The following is a 25,819-nucleotide window of genomic DNA, read 5'->3' on the forward strand; positions in this document are numbered from 1 at the left end:
ACACATCTTTTCTTTTTTTTTTAATTCCCAGAGGGCTCCTGGAAAGTGTCTGTATGGTGGTGGAACCAGCGAACTGGGACCAACTCGCACTTCCCACAAAAAGCACACTGCATTTGACCAGAGTCTTAGCGCTGTGGTTAAAGGCTGTGTCCTCGACATATTTGGTCCTAATGCTGAAGCGGCCTGCGTGGGGAGGCGGCGGCGATGGTGGTGGTGGTGGTGGTGGTGGGGGGGGAGAGTTTAGTACAGCCTGGAGGACGAGGAGGCGCCGGTGAGGTGGTCCCAGTTGTTGTAGAGAGCGTAGGCAGTAGACAAGGCGAGACCGGCCAGACCTCCGCGGGCTACACCCTTTAATCCACCTGGGAAAATAAGCACAGAGAGTAAGGAATAAAGATTAACGTGCAGCATAACTATCATCACGATTTCAGTAAACAATCATTATTTTTTTTATTTAGCCAAAGCACCAGATAGTTCGTGCTCAACACTTCATACGGCATAAAGTGAATTATAACACACACAAATATCGAATTTGTTTGACTTTTAAGTTCTTTCTCATGATATATTCATTGTACAACATTATGTATGTCCCCAGAGCTTTTACACAGTACAAGATTAATGAAAGCATAGTGGTGAAGTAAGTACTGCAGTAATTACAACAATATGGTTTACAATATTTATTTATTTGGCAAAGAAAATACCAAACAATTGTTGGTTTCTGCCTCTTACATGGAAGAATTTGCTGCTTGAAAAAGATACCTACTGCTGGATTTGAAGAGCATCCCCGTTAACGTCCCAGCAGCCACTGTGTTGATGTCGTCTTCTGCTCCTCTGGCTTTCTCTATCGCCACACCGAAGACGCTGTATAACAAGGCTGCGGCGACAGAGAGAGACGTCTCATGGGAGGTTTAGGTAGGAGGCACGTCATTTAACGAGAGGAAAATACAGTTCGTCTAAACTAAAGCATATGTATTTTTTTGGTTTCGTTGTAGTCTTACCGACGGAGCCCAGAGAGTTGGCCCAGGAAGCCCCCTGCCTGGTGACCATGTTGATAATCCTGGAGAGAGAAAACATTTAGAGGTCGAGGGATCCACGGAGGCCGATCACAAAGATCGGTATCCGGGCAGATCGAGGCTTTTTTTTATTTTATTTATTTTTTTAAACTGATCGGTATCGGGCATACTGAGCTGGGTTTAATACCAATCCTTTGGTTTACGTCATCTGTTGCATGGACAACACACACACACACACACACACAACAGTTTGTGGCGCGATGCAAGAAGTGACTCTGACATGTTGCATACTTGCAGATAAATTGTGTTGAAGTGTGGAAATGTTTAAAAATAAAAAATATTTAAAAAAAAAGAAGCTGCAAAACAGCCACTTGTAATGTGAGCAGTTACCGTGGTAACAAAGCCGCCTTCAAGGTGTCACCTAAAATAAATAAAACGCAACGAAATACTATTCAGGTAAGTGGGAAGTGTGATTTTATATATTACAGGAGACACAAACCATCAACACAACCTCATTCAAGTCATAAAATATCCAGCGTGGGGGGGAGGAGTGGGAGGGGGGGGGGGCAGTTAAAAACGGAAGTGCAGTCGTTGCCATGGAGACGTCTGACCTCGGTGTCGTCAGATATTCAATATTAAAAAGGACTCGTCGGTAAATACTCACTGCACGTTACGAGGTTTGGACCACGCCATGTCCCGGGTCTCCTTCAGGCCCATCCGGAGGCCATTCACGGCGCCGAGCGCGGCTCCTGGAGGTCGAGACAAGGACGCAGAAGCAGCCGAGTGAGGCAGGAGACACCGGAGGACGGGGGGACGGGGACATTTAACGGGCGTCGTTCAGCCTCCGGGTGTCGGTGAGGACGGACCCGGGAGTCTTACCGGTCATACAGGAGCCTCCGATGGTAAAGAAAGCCAGCTCGAACCTCCCTCTCGTTTTGTTGGCCCCGGTAGGAAGGATGAACTCGTCGGTGTCCTGAAACGACATCCGGTAACCGTTAAAGAGAGAGGAAAAAACAAAACGCGTTCATGACGATTAAAATCCAACTGGACGTTTACCTGAACCAGGTAACGAGGGTCGACATTCAGGTAAGGGGACAGAGGACTCATCCCAGTCACTGAAATATAAATACATAAATACATAAATATAAATGTTGGCTTGTCGCTCCAGACGTGGCTGAACTTACAGAAACCTCCGGAGGCCGTGAACGCGTCAACGGGACACTTACACGGGACACCGGCGAGCTCCGTGTTGGAGTACTCGGGCGCACCGCCTCCAAAGAGACCCCCGAGGCCTCCTTTCATTCCCCCGGATCCCTGCGGGTTGTTGTCCATGGCTGAGGAAGGATCCCACGGGTCGAACCGGAGGGTGGGGGTGGGTGGGTGGTGGTGGTGGTGGTTAAAGCAGGCGCTGGCTTCGTCGCAACAGTCAAGATCCCGAGTCGAACTATTCGACGACGAGCCGCCGGATTCACCGCCACCGGTCCACGACGTCCCGACAGGCCGGACTTTGTAGGGGTTTTTTTTTTTTTTGGGTGGATGTTCAGGGTGGAGAAGAATAAAACCTCCCCTCGTCGATTAGCTCCCTTTTTTTTCGAAAAGCACCTGACCTCCAAGCAGCACGCTCTGCCGTAAAGTGACGTCCCGGTTTTGTGACGTCAGCAACACCACCCCCCCCGAAAATGTGAAGAATAAAGGCAATACTGGCGTAAACGTGATTTCGTCTCATTATTGAGACGCTACGTCGTATTAGTAGGAGACGTTTGTTTTAACACCGTCGGTAACAACCACGATTTTTTTTTTTAACGATTTTTACGATTTTTACGACAGCTCCACAGATCCTGGATCTGTTCGTTTTAGGTGTGAAGCACGTGACAAAACTGACTTCAGGTCCACTTGAACAAATATTGAATTGTTTAGTAAATAAATAAATAAAAATAAATAATAATAATTAAGTAAAAGTAACAATCTTCCATTATGAAGTAAACGTTTTTTAATTAAGTACAGAATTACAATCAGAAAATGTTTTTTTTTTTTTAAAGTACTCACTCAGACTGCATCAACTTTTATATCAACTTAAATATATGAATGTGTTTTAATCTGCAGGTGTTGAATGAATGGATTAAAAATTGCTCACCAGGTGAATATATCTCAAAATCCTGCTTATGCTCACGTTGCTGTCCCATTAAATGATTTGGAGTTACATGGAAACTTTGACAACATGACAAATTGTGATTTTTCTTATTTTATTTATTTTTTAATTCCCTTATCCCTTCTTACAAATGCTATAACTTACAAACAATAACACGCACACATAATTGCTCTGTGTGTTAGTGGAGGAAGAAACAAAACAAACCATCATTATACACATGGAATAGAAATATAAACAACATAAAGTGGTAATTATTTTTGCAGCTTTTACATTCATAACTTTAAGATATTATATATTTTAGATATAAAGAGCATTAAAACGAAACATGATTAAATGGATTTAGCTTTGTGAGTGTGTATCTGATTATTTTTTGCTATAATCATTAAATATTCCACTTTCTTCAACACTGTCATAGTTCTGCTTTTAGTTTGGACGGTTTCCTGTTTTACTTTGAAACTTCCTCCTCCTGTGTTTTCTTTAATCCCGCTATTTCCTGTGCACACCTGTGTGTCTCACCGACCCTGTGTGTATTCAGTTCCCTCTCAGTTGTCACATTATTTTTGTTGTTGTTGTTTTCTTTGTCCTACCGTGTCCCGATAATTGCCTTCCAGTTAATTACCCTCTTTCCTCCGACTTTCGCCAGTTCCTGAGTTTCTGCCTCCCTTGCCTTTCTGCCACCTGTGGTTTTGTTTGCCCGGAACCAACGGAACTACGTGAGTAAATCTGACAATTTGCTTCAACTTCCGCCTCCTTTGTGGGTCCTCTTAACTTGTAAAATGTCACAAATATAAGCTTGGAGTACAACCGATCTTCCTCATTTCCTTAATACATCTGTGAATGACAACAGAAAATAAGAAAAGCAATATATTACACACACACACACACACACACACACACACACACACACACACACACACACACACACACATTGTTTATTCATTTATAATCCGTCCATTTTTTAGCCTCGAGCAATATGGGGTCGTTAAAATATTTAGTAGTTATATCTCTGTTCCAGTGCTGCAGGCAGCTAACACTTAATTTAATTATCGATTAATTGATTAGTCACATAGTCAATAAACATTTCCATCACCATCGTTCAATGAACACTGTTGCCACATGCTGTTTTATTGGCTGCTCACCTGTTGCAGTTCATTGTAATTCTGAAATTAAAAACTGCAGTTCCGCGAGTGCGCCACAGGGAGGCAGCAGAGAGCGAAAGTGAAGAGAAGCTCGGTGTTGGACGGTTAAACCTGTTGGTTCTGGTCCTCCTCAGTCCTCATTCTAATTAAGCCTGATTTAATTAACCGCTTTCGTTAAATGAGTTCCCAGTCACGACAGAGACGAGTTAAATCTGCATGCTGCTGTTTGCACTTACTTTTGCAGTAGACGCAGGTGGAGACGCTGCTTTGGGTGAAACCACTCCCACGTGACACCTGTTTCCCCACCTTTCTCATATCTGCTGTACCCATGATGCAAGACCGGGACCACACGCACGCGCACATTTAGCGCAGCTCAGACACCCCATCTCTCTCCCCCCCTCCCCCTCTCTCTCTCCCCGGCCATCTGCTGCCGGTCAAAGGGACGGAGCCACTGAAGGAATTTAGTGTGTTGAATTTCACGAATAACAGAGCATCTTATTTGGATTCTGCCATTGTATGTGTGTATTCAGACGGGGCCAAGTGGAGCGATGAAGTTTGCCATTGTGGCCCAGTGTGGGTGTTTTCAGCCTCTCTGGCATGATCTGTGAGTTAGTGTTCTCTGTGTTACTGCCCAGTGTGCCCACTGTCTTTCCCACAATGCCCCATTCAGCCCTGGGCCTCTCTCTCTTGCTCTCTCTCTTGCTCTCTCTCTCTCTCTCTCTCTCTCTCTCTCTCTCTGTCTCACTCCAGCCACTCACTCCCTCAGACTGAGCTGCCACCCATTTTGTCCCTCTGGCTATCATCATCATCATCATCATCATCATCATCATCATCATCACCGGGCTACAAACCAAATTTTAAGTGGTGGGATAAAATAGCTGTGATGTCATCTGTGTTGTCCTTTTCCGCCACTCTTGTTTTCATCCTCTCTCCTTCCTCTCTCTCTCTCTCTCGCTCTCTTTTCTTTCTTTCTGTCTCTCTGAGCTCCCAAACACAAAAGACAAGAGAGGCCACGACAGGACCCCAGTGTATGCTGGTTGTCAAGGAGACAAGGAGACAGTGTTGGGTCTTTAAACTGCCTCAGAGGGGTGTGTGGAGTTAGGGGGAGTTGGCCTTATTTACATGGGAAGAGGGAGGAGAGAGAGAGAGAGAGAGAGAGAGAGAGAGAGAGGTTTGAAATACAACTTTTGAGCCTTTTCCCTGCAGCTTATAGGACTTCACTGTTATTCAGCTAAAATCATTCCACCGCTCGGTCATCAAATATTTACCAAGCGGAGGAAATCTGGAGCTGTTCATTATGTGGAGAATGCTGTGCATACACAGCAATGTAAATCAACCTGTCTCTTTTCCCCCTCCGCTTTTCTCTTCGTTTTCTACCCACACACACACACACACACACACACACACATGCACACGAACACACTTTGATTGTGAGCTGTGGGAGCCCTGGGCCCCAGTGTTGGCAATAGCGAGAGCTGACTGCAGAATACATTACCAGATGCTTTAAGACTGTTTCATACCAGACTCGGAGAACAGGAATCAAAAGGGAAAAAAAAAAAAAAAAAAACTTGAGTGAAAACAGGAAAAATCTAGACAAGAGTACACACCCATCCTAACACAAATGCACCCCCACCCATCTGTATCCCCCCTCAGACACACACACACACACACACATATTCTCTCTTTCATGCTCTGCCTCTCTTGCTATCTCCACTCAGTGCTTCCACTCCGCTCCTTCCTGTCCAGAGGATTGTCAGCAGCGGTCACATTATGTCCTTTCTGTCTCTGTGATCAGGGGGTTGGGGTTGCGGCCGCAGAGCAGGCTCAACTCCAAGCCTGAAGTTCAATATCAGCCCCCCCCCTGACTCCACAATGAAAGCAGGAAGGGCAGGGAGAGGACGAATGAGCCACCCACTGCTGCATTCACCACACAAAACCCCATGTGAGTTTCTTCTGCTTTGTGTGAGAAAACTTTTAATGTGAGGTTTAAAGGGAAAGTTTTACTTTTAACTTCAGGTGTCAAAGGCTCAATGATGTTGTTGTTGTTTTTTTTTTAATAAAAAGGAAAAGGAAAAAAAAAAAAAAAAGTTCCCTTTTTTAAGATTTAATAAGGGCAATTAAAACAAATGCAGCTACTATGACATATGTGGGTTATTAGCGGTGGTTTTCCTGAGACTTCGGGGATGGACTGTGATCCTGTGTAATATTTACTCTGCAGATGTTTGAGGGCGAGCTTGCACAATCAATTTCCCTTCAATTCCCCAGCCGTCCCGTCCTCCGAACCTGCAACCCTCTCCCTCCCTCCCCCTGTTTTTTCTGTTATACATGTGCATTCCTGTGAGAAACCATAGTGAGCTGGGTGTTTTCTTCTCTCCTATTACACACATGGATGTGTGTAGTGTCCACTTAAACAGCAGAGAACAAGAGAAAGAACACAGAAAAAAAAAAAAAAGTAGAAGTGGGAAAAACATGTTGTGGCCTTTTCCCTGCATTTTGTTTGCAGTATCTGCACGGTTTTTTTTTTTTTTTCCCCTTCCTTCCACCCTCTGGATCTTAAAGGAGTGTTTGGTGATTAGTATGCAGAAAGGAAGTTGATTTGCATAATTAAGTGCTACAGAGAAAAAGCAACAAAGTTTGTTAGTTTTACAACTATGAGTTTAATAGTGTACAAAGAGTTATTTCTGCTCAGAATACTTTAAAAGTTAAAAGATCATCATTCAACACTTTTTTTTTTTTTTTTTTTTGCTTTTAGACACACAAGTATTTTTTTTTTTTTTTTTTTTTAAAGAAATCCAAAGCAGAGACACATACCATTAAAGTGGTTAATAATCACAGAAGTGGTAACCGTTAGTAACCTACACTTGGCACTGAAGAGTAGATTAATGTCGTACTACACTGTTAATTGTCACACTTATAGTATACAAAAGGCACAGAAGGCAAGCGATGCTGATCTCAAAGGCTCAAGTTAATACAGAGAACATCAGAGAGTCCAGTTTATCAGGACATTGAGAATGTGACATGTTTACTAATGACTCATCAAGTCTTACTTATCAAATTATTCCCCGTAATAAGGCATTATGTTGTCATCTGAAAAGGTCATTTAATGTTATTTTCACGTACAAAATAGAATATAAAAATACATTATAAACTTGTTACAGATGTTACGACTGCATGGTTTCTTGTATGTCAAGGCATCACTTGGTGTGTGTGTGTGTGCGTGTGTGTGCGTGTGTGTGTGTGTAAAACGGTACCACACCCTCGGAAATAAGAAGATACACATGCAAAAATCAACAACAACAACAACAAAACAAAAATATGGACGACCTCATCTCCAGCAGCAGAATCAACCAAACAAACAACAACAATAAAATAAACATAAAATATAACACTGTTCTCCGGAGGCATCCGAGCCTCAAATAAACATTTCAGATGCTGTAAGTTGGAGCTGCGATGCTGCACTGCACTTCCAATTCAAATGAGACACCTTCTTTTCTTTTTTTTTTTGGCACTGAAAAGTGAATTGAGAAGAGTTATGGATGTAAAGTAATAAAATGTAGATGATGACATTTAGGCTGCGACACGTTGCCTGCAGTCTTAATTAATCAGCAAATGATATAATTTCAAGCTGGGCGCGAAGCCACAACGTTGTCGGAAAAGATTTAGGTGTAACATTGTTCCATCGCGCTCAATAAATAAAGGCACTGTTGTTCAAGCTCGTACAATACTGTAGTGTGAAAAAGGCAAAGGCATCGTTGTGTTTAGTCCTCTGGATTTTTGACAAGAGAAGTGCAACCTTCCCTCGGTTTGCATGTGCTGCATCTGTGCTGTATACGTCGAGTCTTTACCTACTAACAAACTCCCGGAGACACTTCGGCATTTTGGCTTCCAGTTAGTTATTTTTCCTCTCCGGGCACCTGTCGTTTTATGGTGGGAAGGAGAAAAAAAAAAAAAGAAGTTTCTGCACTGGCATTTAGCTTGACTGAATAATGGCCCTTTTTTTTTCTTTCTTTCTTTCTTTCTTTTTTTTTTTGTACTCGCAGATCAAACGTGTCAGGGAGTAATTGAAATCACTCCGCTGAGACATTTTTAACGGTACATGCTGCGCACAATCTTAAAAGCAAGTGACATTTTCAACTCATTTATGCAGCCTGGATGTTTCAGACCCTGATGGTAAGATGAAACACAGAAAACGAAAGCAAAACAGATTTTCAAAAAGAAGAATGCATGTATAAAAAATGTTTTAACACCAATTATAAATGTTATAAGGAAATTGATATGTGTGAGCCTTAAAAAAAAAAAAAAAAAAAAGCAGACGGGACACGTGCCCAGGGAGGAAAAATACTTAACACATCTCTTCCAGTTTAGTGTTTATGGAGGGTTTCTGTGCTGGATAAGTAACATTATTATCAGTATAGTTACCATGTTATTAATAGTCATTATTATTGCATCGCAGGGCAGCTCGGAGAGACAGTTTGGCATGGCCAGAGATCGGTTTAGGAGTCCTTCACCAGTTTGGGGCCCGTCCCCAGTAAAGTCTACCAGTTGTTAACAGCTGTTACACATCGTGATTTAGGGTGTGGCGTGTTTAGAAAAGGATTTCAGACGGGCTTTGGGCTTTTGGAAGGAAGGCACGTTTGGTAAAGTTTAGGTTGGGACTCTGTGACGGGCGGGGTCCTGAGGTTTATCCCCGTGATCGCTGTCGTCTGGTTGGTTGGTTAGACAGAAGCAGCCGGGTTGTTCCCAATGTTCTGGTCTCTGGTTGGCCGAGCTGGGGGAGTGGCGGGGCCGTGGGCCAATGAGCGCGCCAGCAGGCAGAGATGGGTGGGTCATCAGTGGGCGGAAAGGTCAGAAGGTCAAGGGGTCATGGGTTAGTTGCCGTGGCAGCTAGAGTTAGACGGACAAGAGACGGACAGACGTGGAAAGGAAACAAAAAGGGAACATAAAAGGGGACATAAAAAGAAAAAAAGATAGAAGAGAGATTAGTGTCAGCTAGTGGCGTCGGGATGACAACAAGGCAGATCTACTGCAGTCACACAGCGTGAGGGGAACTTACATAAGAGCTGCACAACACCTTCATGAGCCCCGCATAACCATTCACAAGGGCTTACATCAACCGCCGGGTGTTGACATAAGGAATGGCCGGCCAGCGGCGCTCACATGCGCTCATGGAGGTGTTTGCAGGGTTTTTCGGAGATGCCCCTCCTGCTGTGAGACTGCTGCCATAGTGATACTACTCATGCTAGCTGGGCTACGTCTAGCACAGACAGACAGTGAAACCATGGACGGAGAGGGAGACGGCATGGTTTCATGTGGGTGAGACAGTGACCTTTATGTCCAAAGAAAAGTGTCTGGGCCTCAGAAAGACTTTCACTTCCTGACAAGTAGAGCTATCGTTTAGCAGCAGGCATAAGATCTTGGTGATTAACAGCTGTGATTAACTGATTATTGATTATGGTTTGATCCGTTTGCTATGAAGTATTAGAAGAGCGCCTAAGAACTACAGTAAGCAAAGAGACATCGTAAGAGACAGCGATGAGAGGTTAAGAGATGGTGATTTTAGAGGGACTTTAGAAACAATTTAACAATAGACAGACTAACTACAAGAATTTAGAGGCTTTGGTTTTCTTTAGAGATTTTTTTTCAATAGTCATCTTTATTGCCTTTTAGTGTTTTTTTGTCCATTGTGTACAACAAGAGCACCACCGCTCACACACACATATATTGTAGCTAGCTAGTCCATTTCTATTGCATAAAACAGTCACGAGGCCTGTGAATCGAGAAGGTCACCTCATCTTAAATACACAGAGCAAAACACTGCCTTCATTGCCACCTTTGCGGTGGCTAAAACAGTAGTAGCTACACACTTTGAATAAAGTTTACATGGAGACACTTCATCTATAAAAAGCATACCATAAAAACAAAAATAAAAATTTACAAACTAAAAAAAAAAAAAAAAAAAAAAAACTACAAGAATTTCCAAGCGATCTTGTTCCATAAGCTTCATATAAGCACTTAAATCCTTAAAATCCCTATATACAAATTTATTTTGCAGCTAAATACATGGTAACAGCACCACTCTGGCTAGGAAATAAAGGAAAGATGTAAACAGCCCCAATGATAAAGTCCAGTGGGCGACTGATAAGACCACAAACAACAGTATTTCATACAAAAGAGCTTGTAACACAGACTTCAGTAGTTACCACACGCTGTGTTTTAGTAGTAAAATCCAAAGATCATAATGAATTGAATGACCTTCAGAAAGAGACAATCACTGTTACTTTAAGTGTCACTTAGGTAGTGGGCATAACACAGGATTTAATTAATAATTAAAAAAAAAAAAAAAAAAAAACATCTGTGGAAGTCTAGTGGAATGAAGTTGGGTATAAATAAAACTTCCCACAGTATTCGTAGGGTCAGAAAAAGTAGTACTGAAGAGATAAACAACAACAAAAAGTTTCTGAGCGAGGACTCCAAATCCAGAGTCACGAGGACCCGAGTCACATGAACGGAGCGATCCATTCTAATTGAGAGGGTCCCGGCCCGCCGGCCGTCCAGTTTAAGTTAACAGGCGGGCAAAGATAACCGCGGCAGCTGTCAGCCCTAACATGGTTCCTCCCTGTCTGCTTACTTATTTCACTTCCGCTGCAACAAATACTGTTTCACATTTTACACTGAAGCTGCTTCAGCGTGTGACCTTTCCGCCCGATCCAGTTATTTCTCTTTTTTTTTTTTTTTTTTTTTTTTTTTTAGGCATGCCATATTACAGACACATGTAAACTGAAATTGGTCCATTGGTCTGCATGCACACACGCTAACACACGCACGCACGCACACACACACGCACACGTACACATACACATAAAGTGGCTGGTGAGCTAACTAACCTCTGTCTGTGGTCACTACCCTTTGGTAAGGATGGATTCTCTTGTCGTGGCGTCGTACCTTAGTGGTCATGGCACCTGCTAGCAGCCATTGACATCGCCAAAACAGAACACAGAAGGTTACTCATCAGAAAGACATCAGACAGTCCACCCATGGCACCAACATCAGTGAAACCAGGAATTTACAAAGTGTTCAAGGCTGAGGGTGAAAAGAAGTAAAAAAAAAAAAAAAAAAAAAAAAAAAAAAAAGAAATCTCGCCTCTAAGAGACGGAATTTGTGTTGCTTTGTGGTCTTCTGTTCTCTCAAGAAAATATTAATCCAAACCACTAATTTCTCGCTAAGCTTCACTAGTAGATTCAGTATCGGCTGTAAGCAAAGTCACTCTATAGCTCTGTGATCAAAATAAGCTTTAACATAGGTTAAATCACAAACAGCAGCTCTAAAATATCTATGGGTTCACTAAAATGGGTTAAAGATTACAAGCGGAAGCTGAACTATTAAAAAAAGTTAAATAGCTGTCACACCACAACTCTAGTCTGCTAATACAAAGAGGAAATTAACAGGAATGGACACTTGACTACAGAATGACTGTCGAGGAATCTGTCATCCTAAAGTATAAGCAAACCTTGGGTGTTTGCTCTGTGGGACAAGTATGTAGGGGGGGAGGGGGGAAGAGGGGGAAGGAGGGGGAAGGGGGGGGGTCTCTGCAAGCCAGTCCGTGTGTGTGCTAGGAAGGGTTGCTATCGCTTAGCCTTTGGTTGGGAAAGCCATACCTGCAAAAACACAGGAAGAAGGGACTGTTAGCCCAGCAATGAGCTTCAGCATGCTTAATTGGATATTGAGGATGTATTACAAGAGCTGGATATGGCAGCCAATTTGTCCCAGAAGCGAACTGGGCGGGACCGCGCAGCAGCAGCAGCAACAACAACAACAACAACAAAAAACGTCCTTTGAACCAGAAACTAATAAAGTAAATCTGATTTTGATTTCGCTGTTTAAGTGCTTAAAAGGATCTGTTGATTTAAAAAAAAAAAAATTATTTTTTTATTTTAAATCTAATATGTGGAGAAATCTCTCCGTTTTGTCCGGACGATGACTGTAGATACACTGAACAGTAGAAAGTTAAACTTCTCCATCAAGTCTTTCAGATTCTGCCTCATCGTGTTCGATTTTAATGGGGCAAATGAATTCTTATTCGACTGCGTTACGCCGCCATTGTGGTCGGGTCTCTACTTGGAGAAGAGGATAATACATAAAAGGGATTTAAATCCAGAGACGGACAGTTTCCCGTGTGTTGCTTTGAGTCGGAATCAGACGAGACGATATTTCTTTCACGATGAAAGTAACTATGTCCGATTGAGCGCAAGTTTATAGGTCGGCGGAGAGGAGGGCCAAGAAGTTGTCGATCATGTTTATCTGCCTTGTGAGCTAACAGTCAGTAATGAATGAATGAATTGGACCGGGTCCCGGTTTGGGTTTGGTTCTCAAACTTGGCAGCTTCGGGTCCGGTTCAGTCACTTTACTGTGCGTTCAGACAGAATGTGACGTAAGTAGATGCAGATTTATTTATTTTTTTTCCCAGTGAATGAAAGAAAAGCCACGTCAAGTTCAAATTGTTTCGGCTTGAGCAAAAAAGAGTGAGCTTTAATTAATCTGCTGTTTAAACGTGCTGAGATGAAAGGCAAACAAGAGAAGGATATTTTGAAGTTTATGCCGGGGATCTGAGTCCAGCCAGACGCTGAGCTGAACACAAACCCGTTGACCCGATCGGTGCGTCCTTCGCGAGCTAGTTTACAGCTAAACTTCTGTACAGTCGGCGGGTTGGTTTTAAACTCAGACTGTGAAGCATTTAAAACAACTCGAGCTGAAAATTTGCTTTGTTTTCTGTCTGAACAAATTCTATAGACGCATGTACATGCCAGGTTCAGGATTTGGCCCGGGCCGGTGCAGAACTTTACCATCGCCCAAAAAAGGAAGTCCCCAATAATCTCCCATTGCACAGCTAGACTTGAATGTCAACTATGAGTCTTTAGTATTTTAGTTTTCTTCAGCTCAACGTACGTGTAGAAAAGTTTTTTTTTTTTTGTGCGCTTGATGTGCTTTCTCGAAATCTTGTGTGACGAGTGGGCAGGATAATATTTTTTAACGCGTGCGCTTTTCATTGGTCTCCAGTATCCAGTTCTCATAATACATCCATTGACCATGTATGAGAGTGATAAACTTCTGGTTTTATGTACCTAATACTCCAGTCGAGTCAATCGGGTATTCCAATATGGAGGGCGTGAGTGTGTAGGGATACTCGTAGGGCGTGTAGATGATTCCGGATTCGGGCCCTTGCTGCACCAGCGCCGGATGCGGATTGCCTCCCGGCACGAGGGCGGAGCTCTGGATCTGACGAATCAGAGGCATGAGGGTAGGCGTGGAGACGGGGGCGGGGTTGCGCAGGCTGGGAGGCAGGACGGGCGTCGGGCCCGTGATGAGCCGAGGCGCCTGAGGGTTGCCTAGCGGGAAGGCGGTGGCTGTACAGTACACAAACATACAATAATGCGAGTGTGCCCACGCCCACACGCGAGCGCACATACAATAGACAGGGAAGAAGAGGAGAGGACAAACAGTCTATTTAACAGAAGAAACGGAGGCATTGTTCATATATACAGTGGAGTCCTGTACCGAGACCCCTCCTTTGTCACCCACCGACCCTCCTCCACATGTTAACTATGATGTCATCCTTACGCGTCTTGACATTGGCGTCTCTGTAGGTCCCGTTGAGAATGGCCAGCTCCATCAACTGCATTTTCTTCAGGTTGTCTTCCCCCTCAGCCTACACGGGCACACGAAGCAGAGCAGCAACAATCAGCTCACTTAGCCACCGCTGTCGCTCCGCCATTTCACAAATGAATGCACGATTGTGATTCGGTAAATGTCACGGTATGCTAAAAGTAACGTGGACTCATTTAAAAAAAAAAAAAAAAAAAAAAAATCTGATGTATTCTGCTGGCACTCTTAGAAAATTCAAACGTGCGTGTGTGTAAAGAAGTTGACCAGACCTCGGACAGAGCCGCCACACCAGACATATTCAGTGTCAAACACGCTAGCTTCTTAGCTCCGGTTACAGCTTGGTGAAAAGCTTGACTGATTTACATTCGGAGAGGAAGGTCAGCTGGGTTAAACTAACACAAATCATCATCAACTTTACCCTTCAAACACACACGCACGCACGCACGAACATAGATTAACAGGTGTTCAGCTCCTGGCAGCTCACGGACACTTTTTTTTTTACATCCTTCAATGCTGAGAATTGGCCCGTAGCGCGCCGTGATTAAACGGGAAGTGATTGCTGCAATAGACACCCCCCTGCTGGTCCTTTCAGCCCATTTCTATTGTTGCAAATAATGCAGCGATGGAGACGGAAGGAGCCTTGTGATTTAAAAATATGTGCTTTTGTGCACGTGTGTGTGTGTACTCGTGTTTGGATGCTTACGTTTGTGCCCTATGATTTGTCATCATGTTTGACCACCTTTATGAAGGTATGTGTGCCTGCGGGGATGGGAGGGGAGGGTTGGGGTGGGGTGGGGTGTGTGTGTGGGGGGGGCGGGGTGCGCTAGGTGGGCTGGAGAATGTAAGAAATGTTGAGGAGTGCAATCAAAATGTTCTCTTGTGTGGACAAAAAAAAAAAAAAAAAAACCGGGGAGAAAAAAGAATACTGTAGCCAGTAGTTGGGAATGAAGTGAGTTGTGAACGAGTGAAAGGAGTGATGGAGTGGGGAGAACGAGTGAACAGACCCTCCATTCATTCCCTCAGCCTTTCAAACAACCCGGGGTTACCATAGAAACTCCTTTATGCGTGTTCCCTAATTACCCTAACCCCTTACACATACTCTCTCATACACACAGAGACACACACACACACACAAAACACACACAAAAAAAGACACAAACACACACACACTTTTTTTTGGTTTTTTTTTTTTTGGGGGGGCTGACAATCCCCTTCCCCCTTCCATGCATACCAACACCGTGAACTCTCATCCGTTCACACAGTTTTTCCGCCAGTCCAGTGCGTGATATCTATATCTATATCTATATATCGTGACTCGTACTCACAGCGGGCACCAGAAGTTTCTTGACCTCGTTGATGGCCCTCTGGAGTTTGATCTTGGCCCGGTTGTGTGTGTCCTCCACCGTGATCAGGACGTGGAGGTCCTCGCTGAGGTGCTCCCAGTTGGGCTTCCCTCGGTTCATCTCCTCCTGGAACACACAAACATTTTTTAAAAAGCTCAGTTTGAATGCGCCACACAAGCTCGGCCCATCACTGCAGAGAGGGGGAACAGGATTTTCTCCTCGTTTGGCTCAGCTTTTGGATCGCCATCAAACTCCACACAAGGCTCAAGGTCGTCCAATACGGCTTCAGAGGCGTATCGAACTCATGAAACAACCATGTTGTTCTTCCGCGGTTACACAAGAACGCTGTTGCATTTTCCTGAAGGCTCTGTGATTCTTTCCATAACATCTTCCCAAATCGCCGTTCACTGTATCGCTGCCCTTCACACTTCATCGAAACTAGTGCTGAAATAAGGAGTCATATAATTCATTTATATTCAAACGTGAATTGGTTCATTGATGGCCAAAAAAAAAATTTGTTTAGTATGTCATTATCAAGTATAAATACTGACAGTGTTGCAGATTGTGTTTGCTGTCCACATAGTTACTCGTGTGATGGTCAGTTTAGGACAAAGTTGAAATTACAGATAATTTTAACACTTTTTAGTTTTTTTCAAGTTCATCAGATTAATCAAACAAGTTGAAGAATGATTTGGAAACAAGTAAGAAGCATTATTTGTCATGAGGGACTCTGAGGAAGTCTGCCGGTGCTTCGGGCTGTCAGTCGAGCACTTTAGTCGAGACCGAAGTATTTCTGCAAACTCATTTGAAATGGTTTGTAATTACATTTTGTTTCAGTGTTCATGATTCTCAGAGCTTTTTTTTTTTTTTTTTCCACCGGTTTTTGTCGATTGACATTTTTGCTTCAGAGTCAAAAGTTTTCAACAACATGAGGGTTGGAAATTGTCCCTGACATGTATGTTTCCCCCCGCGGGCACCTACGTCGACTCAAAATGACCAACCTCGGCAGAACTTTGCGTTTTGTGCTGAGTAGGAAAGTGTTCGCATCCCGACGTGCTAAAGGGAGATGGCGATCATGATACCTGCGAGGCATCAGCACGTTCGCACGGCCTCTGCTGACATTAGCTTGAAGCACAGCTGTGCAGGAAGGAGCTGTGCGCATTGTTTGCAGAGATACGCATAAATAGACAGATAGTCCACTCATATCTGTAGGCTAAATCTACAGTCCGGGAGATGCTCAGCGCCTGGGAAGAGTGGAAACGAGCTCCTCCTGAGGAACAACAACCTCTAAAGCGCTCAAATTCACACGTCATAGCTCGTCTGTTTTATCGGTATAAAAACTGACATGTTCAAATGGTGAAGTGTGGTTTTATCTGAGGATTATGCGAAGGACTAATTCTTGACTTTTGACAGTGGCTTCACAGCCAGTCCAGCTGTTTCCCCAATTTGCAGTCTTTTTATGTGAAGCTAAGCGAACTCTCTTTAGTATAGTTTTATATTTATCATACAGACAGAAAAGCTGCATCCCTGTAACTCCCAACAAGGATGTGAATACGCCTATTTCCCCCGGAGCTCTTTCTTTAAGTACAGCTAGTAATGACGTTTTGTACCATCAACAACTAGATCTTTAAAAATGTGAATAGATTCATCTGTAATTAAAAGTAACTGTTGGTTGCAGCCCCAGTTTAAGAAAAAAAAAGAAATTATGAATCCTTCTGTCTCGGTGTGACGTCCTGACGGATCGTATCCTCTGTGGCTGTTTTGTCAAGTGAGATGTATCATTCTGAAGAACACTAAAAGTCAACATCTTTCTCTCTTCTCCCCCACTTGCCTCCCACTGTGTCTCTGTTTTCCTTCCTCTCTGTCTCAGTGTGTTTCTGTGAACGTCTCTCTCTCTCTCTCTCTCTCTCTCTCTCTCTCTCTCTGAGGGGCGTGCAGGGTAGGGAATGTTCTGGAGAGAGAGGTGGAGGGAGGGAGGGAGGGGGGTGTTGGGGGTGGAGGGGAGGAATGCTGGACTTGCTCCACCTGCCGTTTGGAAAGCTGGAGCCGACTCCGTCCAACAAGCAGACACCAGGGGAGAGGAAGGGAGGACAGATGGACCGAACACCAGGACAGGAAAGAAACACTGAGCACCAAAAACTCATTGTGAGAGAAGGACGGAGAGACTCCATAGATAAGTACGTGGATATGGAGTCTGAAGAGTGAACGCTTCATTCTAAATGTCTGTGGTTTGTACTAAATATTCAGTTTACAATCACGGCCAACATTAAAAAAAAAAAAAAAAAAAAGCATAAAAAAAAGCATAAAAATCTCACTTAAGAAGCTTGAAACAGTAAATGTGTTCGTTACAAAAAGGACTGCTCAGTTGTAGCCGCTGATTATTTTTTCATCAATTGCCGAATGATTGATTAGTTGCAGCTCCAGTCTCAAGTGTGGGCTGACAGAGCTCTTGTACACGAGTAAACCTCAGCCTGTTACTTGCGATGCACTCCGTAAAGAGGTGTTTTTTTAGCGTCTGAGGGATTTTGCAATGTTTTTGCAGGTGTCTAAAAATCACATGTACTCTACATGACTGTCGAATATTTTCCGAAGCAAGTCGAAGCTGTTTTAAAATCTCCGGATCTTTCTCAGCTCGCTTCCTTCATGTCCTCTTAAACGCATCTCAACATTATGATTTTATTTATCTCTGTCAGTTTAGTCTTTGCTGTGAGCAATAGTGCATCTAAAACCGAGATCGATTTTAAATACAAAAAAATTTAACTTTGATAATAATGACCCATCTCAGCCAAAGTTTCTGGAAATTGATTTTCCGACTATTCTAAGATGAATGAAAACCAGCGACGGCCTTCAGCCTGCTATTACCAGACCCAGCTTCACTGTGTGAGTGGATGGGTGTGGCCACTCTCCATTGAGGATGGTTTCCAGTCACCCTACGGGGTGTAGACCTCGGCTTAACTGTGAAACTATTGGAAGCAGCCTTAACCAATCTGCATTGACCACTGTATACCGTCTGTGGTGCGACGAAAACTCTTTCACCGCCATTTTTGGAACTGCTTTGTCATCGTACTTAGCCATCCTGAGCGAACTGCTCGGCGAACCTTCATGCGAACAGGGTTGCCAGACTATAATAATAAACTTTATTTGTATAGCGCTTTTCTAAACTTCAGTTACAAAGTGCTTCACATAAAATAAGCCATTAAAATGAAACAACACACCAAAGACTGAGCAATAGTCGGGCGGAGCCCGACTTGTGTCTGACAGGTAGTTTTGCTTAGTTCAAGACTAGAAACGGGGGAAACAGCAAGCCTCCCTTTGTCTTAAGGTAACAAAATCAGCAGCTTTAAAGCTTATTTATTTAATTTGTACAAAAACAAAGTGCATGGAGAACAAGGGGTGGATTTTGGTTCCATGTAAGGCGTTTCCCCTTGTTTACAGTCTTTATTTCAAGCTGAGCTCATCGGCTGCATATAACTCTGTCAGCTAGAAAACAATGAGCGTATTTCCCTAAATATCAAAATAATCCTTTTAAAATAAATGTGATGTAAACATGCAAAAAACAGACCGAGGGTTTCCCCTCCCGTTGCAAAGCTGAGGTGCAGCATCCAAGCCACGCCGAAGCTGAATCTTTGTGGAGTGCATCCACCCTAAATGACTTTTTCCCATCTTTTGTTTTGGCTTTTTAGGGTGTTGTTTGTATGTTTCCACAACAGCTTTTCCAACGTTTTGGAAAATCTTTAATACAGATGTGGTTATAATAATGGCCAAATGAATTGAAGAACTTAAAATTTGCCTCGGGGAGGACATCCAAAACCCCCACCAAAGAGGTGCATCTACTCTTTCCACAAACTTTGGAGAAAACGCCGATACCTGATTAAAGAGTTGTATTAAAAAAAAAAAGAGCCATGAAAAGTTAAAAGCACGTATCGTCTGTGGTATCGTGTGTGTTTTCTTAGCGCGTTTACCTTCTTCTTGTCTCTCATGGAGCCCTTTCCTCGCACCATGATCTTGCAGCCGGTCTCTGCTTCCAGTTGTTTGGCCGTCAGTCCGCGAGGGCCCAGGATCCTGCCGACAAAGTTGAACTACACAAAAGAGCAAAAATACACAGATTAAAAAACAAACAACAAAAACAGACAAAACAAGCCTGCAGGAAGACATCAGAGGTCCAACCTGTGTTTTGACAAAGTGTGTGTATTTGTATGAGGGCCGAGTGAGTGCGCCTTTGAAGTTTGTGCATCTGCGATGTGTTTGTGTTACCAGGAGAGACAGAAATAGCTCATTATATGGGTGCTGGCGGCTGACAGGACAGCGCCGTTCTCTTAACCTTATCTGTCACTAAGACTGAGTGATTAACTAGACAGCTGCCCCTCTGTGTGTGTGTGTGTGTGTGTGTGTGTGTGTGTGTGTGTGTGTGTGTGTGTGTGTGTGTGTGTGTGTGTGTGTGTGTGCGTGCGCGTGTGTGTCTGCCACTATTTCTCTGTCTTTTTGTGCTGCTCTCATAACAACTGTCCAGCCTCTTCCCTCCTTGACTCCCCCACTAAAATCTCTCGGAGTTCGCCCTCGTGTTGACTTCAGTAACCTTTGCGACACACTTCGACCTCTAGGACGACCTTCAACTCTCACCACCGCGCTCAAACCGAGATAGAGGAACTGCTCTCTAAATTTAACCTTAATGTCAACCGTTTTCCAATGTCCTCCTGTGGGTATGTGCGTGTGTGTGTGTGTCCTGTTAGTGTCCTGTCATGTGAGTGAGGACAGCCTGTCATTGTATTTGGTGATTGGCGAGCTGATGCATGGAGAAAAAAAATCATGTGAGCCGCTCAATCTGGATCAACGCAACTCATATTGAAGTGCTTAGCTGTACTTGGCGTGAGCGGGGAGGTGCTGGATGGCAGTCTCTTCACTGCAGCGCACTTGTCTTTATATTTGTGGAAATAAACCTAATCCACCTTTTTAAGCTCCTATAAATATTTATGGTGTAAATCCAGGGCGGAGATTTGTGTCACAGTGCGGGAATTTATGTCAAAAATATTTCCCCTGAGTGTAAATAAAACTTACATTAAAACTAAATCTTCAAATGGTACTGCAAATATTTCATTCTTATCCTATTGGAGACACCGGCCTCGGGTTGTTATTGATCTATTTTCAGTCCGCATGACATCACTGGGTGTGAGCAAAGATGATCTCAGAGTGAAATCGGCCTTTAGATGAAATGTAAAGCAACAATGCCCCTGAGATTAAGAGCCACGCAGACTTTTTCTGGCAGCCTTTCCGTAACTAAGAAGAGATAAAGTGGCGACAGCGTAAAGTAAACAGACAGTCCTGAAAAGGTCAAAGGTCACTGATTTGTCCACTCACGTCGGGGTACTCTTTGACCGGCACGTAGAGCTTCTCCTGCAGCTGAGCCACGGGGCCGATGGCTTCGGGAAGCTCCTCCATGTCCCGGCCGTTGAACATGCCGCCGTTCAGTGTGTCGTTGTACATGTCTTTGCGTACCCGGCCGATTTCTTCGGAGACAGGGGCAGAAATAGAGAGTTAAGTCGAGTGCATTGAACTCTGTGCCGGGGGGGGGGGCAAGTTTCACATTTCCTCAGACTGTCCGTTTCTTAGGACCGATGACTCACTCTCACCAGAATTAAAGGAAGCTCTGAGTGCGACAGATAGGCCGAGGGACAGAGACAGAGAGAGACAGCCAGACAGACAGATAGACGGGCACAAGCATTCTGCACCACAATGTAGAATCTAACTGCTGAATGTTTTGCAATCAGGCCTCCTCTATTACTGATGACCTCTCCCTGCCGTCCCCTCCTATTTCTTTCTGTTTAACACACACACACACACACACACACACACACACACACACACACACACACACACACACACACACACACACACACACACACACACACACACACACACACACACACACACCGTTCTCACTCTGTAAATATCACGAGAGAAAAACATACATGTTTGTGGGGGTCACAGCGACCTACTCTCACCAGCAGAAGTTCTAGTGCGGCACAGTTGTTTACCAACCACACAGAAAAGGCACTGAAGCACTCACAGCGTAAGGTTTATTTTCTCCATTATTGGTTTGTCAAACAGTTGTAACAAACATTTCCCCAGAGTTCCCGCTGACGCCTGGAAATGTCTTATTTTGTCCGACTATCAGAGCAAGATTCAGATAAAAAACGGGGAAAAACAGTACAAGACGCAGCCAGAAATTTAGCTTTTCAAATTACCTAAATAATAAATCACTTTTCAAACTAGCTTCCAAAAAATGTCCTGAATTGTTGTACCTCCTAGAAAGCGTTAAAAGATACAGAACTTCAAAATATGTTTACCGGGCGCAAATCACCGACGTCCGCTTTCCCTTTTGAATTACAAAACTAAATAATCAACAGATTTTTAGCATTAAGATCAACTTCTAAAAAGGTCAAATTTGTGTCTGAAGTTTGGTGCAGAACCACCATTATAAATGAGACGGTGTTTGTCTGCCTCTCTGTTTGTTTAGGGTTGTCTCAATGACCAACACTAGCCTCTGATGCCTTTGTAATGACACACTAGCACAGTAATAACCGACTACTGCACCAGACAAACACATAAGCAACCACCCCACACACACGCACACGCACACACACACACACACACACACACACACACACACACACACACACACACACACACACACACACACACACACACACACACACACACGGTAGAATAACTGCCCTGAGGCACAAATATCATCTGACCTAAGCAGGCTGACAGGCATGTCTCCCTGCTCTGAGAGTGATAAGTCCGACCATAATAACTACAGTAGGACGCTATAATTACAGCCGCTGCTACAGTGACAACCACGATCCTCTAATAACCTATTCTGACCTGTTGCAGACCAAAAGTGACTGCGCGCAAACAAATCTGCACAGACAAGCTTTTGTCACACCAGCTGGAGGAAAATGGGAAGTGAAAGAAGAACAAGAGAGGAGTCGAAGGAGAACAAGATAAAGGGGGGGGGGGTCGGGGGAGCAGGTCTTATCATAACACTTCAACCTGTCAAAGGTTTTTATATATAGACCGGACAAGAGTGCAATGTTTCAACAAACATGAAGCCTGACAATACCCTGCACCAACTTTTTTGTTGTTGTTGTTTTTTTGTCCAGGATGAAAATGGGCATGGCGTATCCCTTTTTTTAACACTAACCATGGGTGTCACTTTATCACGTGTGCAGGGCCGAATGTGCTCAGCTGTCAGCCCCCGACATGAGTACGACTACGAGAGATGTGAAGTTGACCTATTTGTCGGGCCGAGGGGGGAAATCGTCTGGTATGAGACCCAAACCTTGCTGCGTCATGAGACCTGTCAGGGGGGCACAAAGTGAGGACCTGGGAGATCCTGATGAGCCACAACAGAAGCACCAACAGGCCTCAGTAGCTCGTAGCGACTGTAGGAGCATGACATTGAAACAAGGGGACACAAGTGGCCTTTAACAAATAAGAAATTGTGCCTCTTTACAAGGCTGTGATGTCTGTGTTCGTCTTGTGCTTGCAGAAATGCTGGTATATCAACAAGTGAGGTGCAGTTGATGAGTTGTACAGGCAGACTCTAGAGGGGCTGTAAGCAGCTTCAAGTCAATTTTTTTTTTTTTTTTACACAGTGACATGCTCTCGTTCCTGCTCAGGGATGGGCTGCAGCATTCACATAAGCCTGCGCATTAGGTCACTGGGAAAGACTAACAACTGTCTGTTTGTTCCCATCACCAACTGCCCCTGTGTGAGGAGAAACAGAGAGAGAGAGAGCTCATCTGGTGCTCTCAACACATTTAAATGACTAAAACCAATTTTCACACTTGGGTTTGTGAGATTTTTTTTCCAAGAATAAGGATTTACAGCCAGATCTCTGTGAATGATCCGGGTGAAAAGTAGTCTAAATACATGCAAGTGGGATAGTTTATCACTTAAGTTTTTGGGGGATTAGGACTGCTGTCATGTTTCCAAGGAGCCAGTGAGGAATTCCTCCGGTTATAATGGCTTTTCAATAAAGTCAGTGCTTTTTATGAACCATCAAACTCAACAAGAAAAGATTGACTCATTCCCTCTGTAGTGAGACAAGTGGTTAGTAATGGAGGGAGCTCAAAGCGCAGACAGAAGCCGGGTTACCTTCATCCAGCAGCCGCTCCAGATGCGTAAAGATGCCGCTGAAGTTGGGCAGGGAGCTCATCACCTTCCTGTCGTTCATCAGCTGCATTAGATAGTCCGGGTTGGACTTGGGTCTCTCCTTCACCTCTGTCTCCCCAACCATGGCTTTTGATTCAATAATAAAGTGACCTAGCTGCTTAAAAAAAAATAAAATAAAAAAAAAAAACTTTTGAAAAAGACACACACACACACACACACACACGCCCCGAAAAGCGATGCGAGGATCCCTGGGGACTCCACCGGCCGCGACCCGCTGACCGCTTCTCTCTCCGCTCCGGTTTAATCGACTGTCCTTTCGGTTAAGGTTCGTCTGTGAGTCCCTCTCTTCTTCCAAACGGTTCCCCCCTCTGCCCGACTCTCTCCAGAGTTTGAAAAAAGTTCCTTTAAGGGGAGAGTTTGGCTCTTGTCTGACACTTTTAACGGACTCCGCGCACTTCTTCAGCGACTATAAGTCTACAATCAGCTCGTCTCCTCCGCCCCGGCTGCTCCGCTTGTGTCCGCCCGGTGTGTCGGTATTCTGCAGCGGGGATCGACTCCCTATCATATGATTACAGTATAGCGGCAGCACGAGTGGGCTGTCGGGGTCGCGCAGCGCGTCGCCGCTATATCAGAAGGGAGGAGGTGTCGGAGGAAGCTCGTGCCCGTGCCCTCAGCAGCCCCTTAGTGCCCCCGCCCGGCCCCTCTTCCTCCCTCGCGCTCACGCACGCGCACACACACACACACACACCGTATAACAATATAACAGCTCTACATAGGTATGTACACCTGTTCTGCAACAGTCACTGTCCATCACTCGTCTTGTGAAGTGTGTGTGTGCGCGCGCACGTGCCCTCCAGAACTGCACTTTTGATGTACTTGTACTCAGTGTGATTGTATATTTTTCGACTTTTACTCACCGACGGAGGCAAACATTTGTACCTTTTACTCCACTACTTGTATCTACGGGCTATACAATTACAATGGCATATAATTATATAATTTATCGTGGTGGATGAGATCAAACTAATGTGCAAGGTCCTGCATTATTTAAATAATACAAAGAGGCATCAAGTTGTACTTAAAATGTCAAAAGTAAAGTACTGCTTTTGCTAAAAAAAAACAAAAAAACATAGTGACTCAATTGTGATTATCCTCATTGTTACTAAATTATGCATCACTATGTAAGGATCATTTTATCATTAAAGTGGAGATAGATTTTACTACTTTAAATGTCTTTTCTAGTTGCGATAATTAATGGTTTGGGAAAGATTTACATATTATACATGTACATTATACATATTTTGACATTTCTCATATCTTTTATTTTATTCAGAAATAGCTGTCTTCAACGAAATCCTCCTAAAACATCTGAAACATTGCATGGTGTTGCTTTTTTTTGTTGTTGGAGGAAATCACAAGCTAAAAGCATTAAAAACAACATGCAGGTTTAACATAACATGAATAATTTTCTGTTGGTTGACTAATTGATTAATTCTTTCAGCTTTTATGCATGTATGCATATGTGATGCGTTGTAATAGAATTAACCAGACAAAAGTATTAAAAAGAAAATAAAAGAACCTCTTGCGTGTTAATGTACCAAATGATGATTGATGTTACACCAACAGGGGCAATTCAAGTGTTCACACACTTGCAGACTTTTGCCAAGGATCCTGAAATAATACGACGGTGTGTCGGGTGCATCTGTTCTCTCTGGGTGGCTGTTGCCACTTGGGCAAGAGAAATGTTATTGCTGGGGGAACAGATAGGTGCGAAGGTCTAAACTTAACTTGCCGTAAATCTCACACACACACACACACACACACACACACACACACACACACACACACACACACACACACACACACACACACACACACACACACACACACACACACACACACACACACACACACACACACACACACACACACAGGCGAGACAATATGTGTGCCTATGCATGCCTTGACTTGAGCCTTTTGTCAGTTGCTGCTGGCCTCCCACCTGGTTTCTCCCCTCTGTCCACTGTTATAGACAAAGTGGTGTTTTTCTTTTTTTGTCTTGTAGGACTAAACGTATGTTTGAAGCTCTCTCTCTCTGTGTGTGTGTGTGTGTGTGTGTGTGTGTGTGTGTGTGTGTGTGTGTGTGTGTGTGTGTGATGTGTGATGTGTGAGATGTGTGTGTCAGAGCAGCAGGAATTGTAACGGGGCAGCAGTGTTGGTAATGGCTGGTCAGCTGGTATGGCGAGTATTCAGGGCGGGGGCAGTGCATTGTCCTCTCATAGCTCCAACAATGCCCCTCTGAGCAGGCCACACATCTACCAGTCACGGGCCTCTCTCTCT

General features: G+C 43.9%; 2 protein-coding genes and 1 long non-coding RNA gene across 9 annotated transcripts in view; 1 reads left to right on the top strand and 2 right to left on the bottom strand.

Moving 5' to 3' along the window:
* Window positions 1-83: 83 nt before the first annotated feature.
* timm23a (translocase of inner mitochondrial membrane 23 homolog a (yeast)) lies at window positions 84-2,369 on the bottom strand. Its single transcript, XM_069719957.1, has 7 exons — window positions 2,237-2,369; window positions 2,067-2,125; window positions 1,890-1,983; window positions 1,675-1,759; window positions 996-1,054; window positions 761-871; window positions 84-359 (listed from the first exon to the last, which is right to left on the bottom strand). The coding sequence occupies exons 1-7, from the start codon at window positions 2,340-2,342 to the stop codon at window positions 241-243; spliced, it is 633 nt and encodes a 210-aa protein (XP_069576058.1). The 5' UTR covers window positions 2,343-2,369; the 3' UTR covers window positions 84-240.
* A 531-nt stretch (window positions 2,370-2,900) lies between these two features.
* LOC138633627 (uncharacterized) overlaps window positions 2,901-25,819 on the top strand; it is a 35,062-nt gene continuing 12,143 nt past the window's right edge. For both annotated transcript variants that reach the window (XR_011311899.1, XR_011311898.1), the window contains exon 1: window positions 2,901-3,872. This is a non-coding gene — a long non-coding RNA (uncharacterized lncRNA). The remainder of the gene's footprint in view (window positions 3,873-25,819) is intronic.
* qki2 (QKI, KH domain containing, RNA binding 2) lies at window positions 7,784-24,057 on the bottom strand. Of its 6 annotated transcripts, none has more exons than XM_069719966.1 (9): window positions 23,462-24,057; window positions 20,657-20,805; window positions 19,264-19,380; window positions 15,284-15,427; window positions 13,914-14,001; window positions 13,418-13,699; window positions 11,954-11,977; window positions 11,183-11,260; window positions 7,784-9,182 (listed from the first exon to the last, which is right to left on the bottom strand). In XM_069719966.1, the coding sequence occupies exons 1-9, from the start codon at window positions 23,601-23,603 to the stop codon at window positions 9,160-9,162; spliced, it is 1,047 nt and encodes a 348-aa protein (XP_069576067.1). In that variant the 5' UTR covers window positions 23,604-24,057; the 3' UTR covers window positions 7,784-9,159. The 6 variants fall into 6 exon arrangements, with proteins under 6 accessions (XP_069576067.1, XP_069576068.1, XP_069576070.1 ...); XM_069719967.1 differs by having other exon boundaries at window positions 11,183-11,257; window positions 23,462-24,056; XM_069719969.1 differs by lacking the exon at window positions 11,954-11,977 and having other exon boundaries at window positions 11,183-11,257; window positions 23,462-24,056.

This window comes from Brachyistius frenatus, unplaced genomic scaffold (assembly GCF_029030835.1).
Source record: "Brachyistius frenatus isolate BFR_SWC_R1_liver_20210118 unplaced genomic scaffold, ASM2903083v1 Contig_228, whole genome shotgun sequence".
Classification (NCBI taxonomy): domain Eukaryota; kingdom Metazoa; phylum Chordata; class Actinopteri; family Embiotocidae; genus Brachyistius; species Brachyistius frenatus.

Coding starts and splice junctions, on each gene's coding strand:
- timm23a (XM_069719957.1), bottom strand. CDS start 2,342: ATGGACAACAACCCGCAGGGATCCGGGGGAATGAAAGGAGGCCTCGGG. Junction 1,055..1,674: donor TCCAAACCTCGTAACGTGCA/GTGAGTATTTAC, acceptor TTCTCTCTCCAG/GATTATCAACATGGTCACCA. Junction 872..995: donor CAACTCTCTGGGCTCCGTCG/GTAAGACTACAA, acceptor CTGTCGCCGCAG/CCTTGTTATACAGCGTCTTC.
- qki2 (XM_069719966.1), bottom strand. CDS start 23,603: ATGGTTGGGGAGACAGAGGTGAAGGAGAGACCCAAGTCCAACCCGGAC. Junction 14,002..15,283: donor AGAAACTTCTGGTGCCCGCT/GTGAGTACGAGT, acceptor GTGCCCGTGTAG/GCTGAGGGGGAAGACAACCT. Junction 13,700..13,913: donor AGACGCCAATGTCAAGACGC/GTAAGGATGACA, acceptor TGTACTGTACAG/CCACCGCCTTCCCGCTAGGC.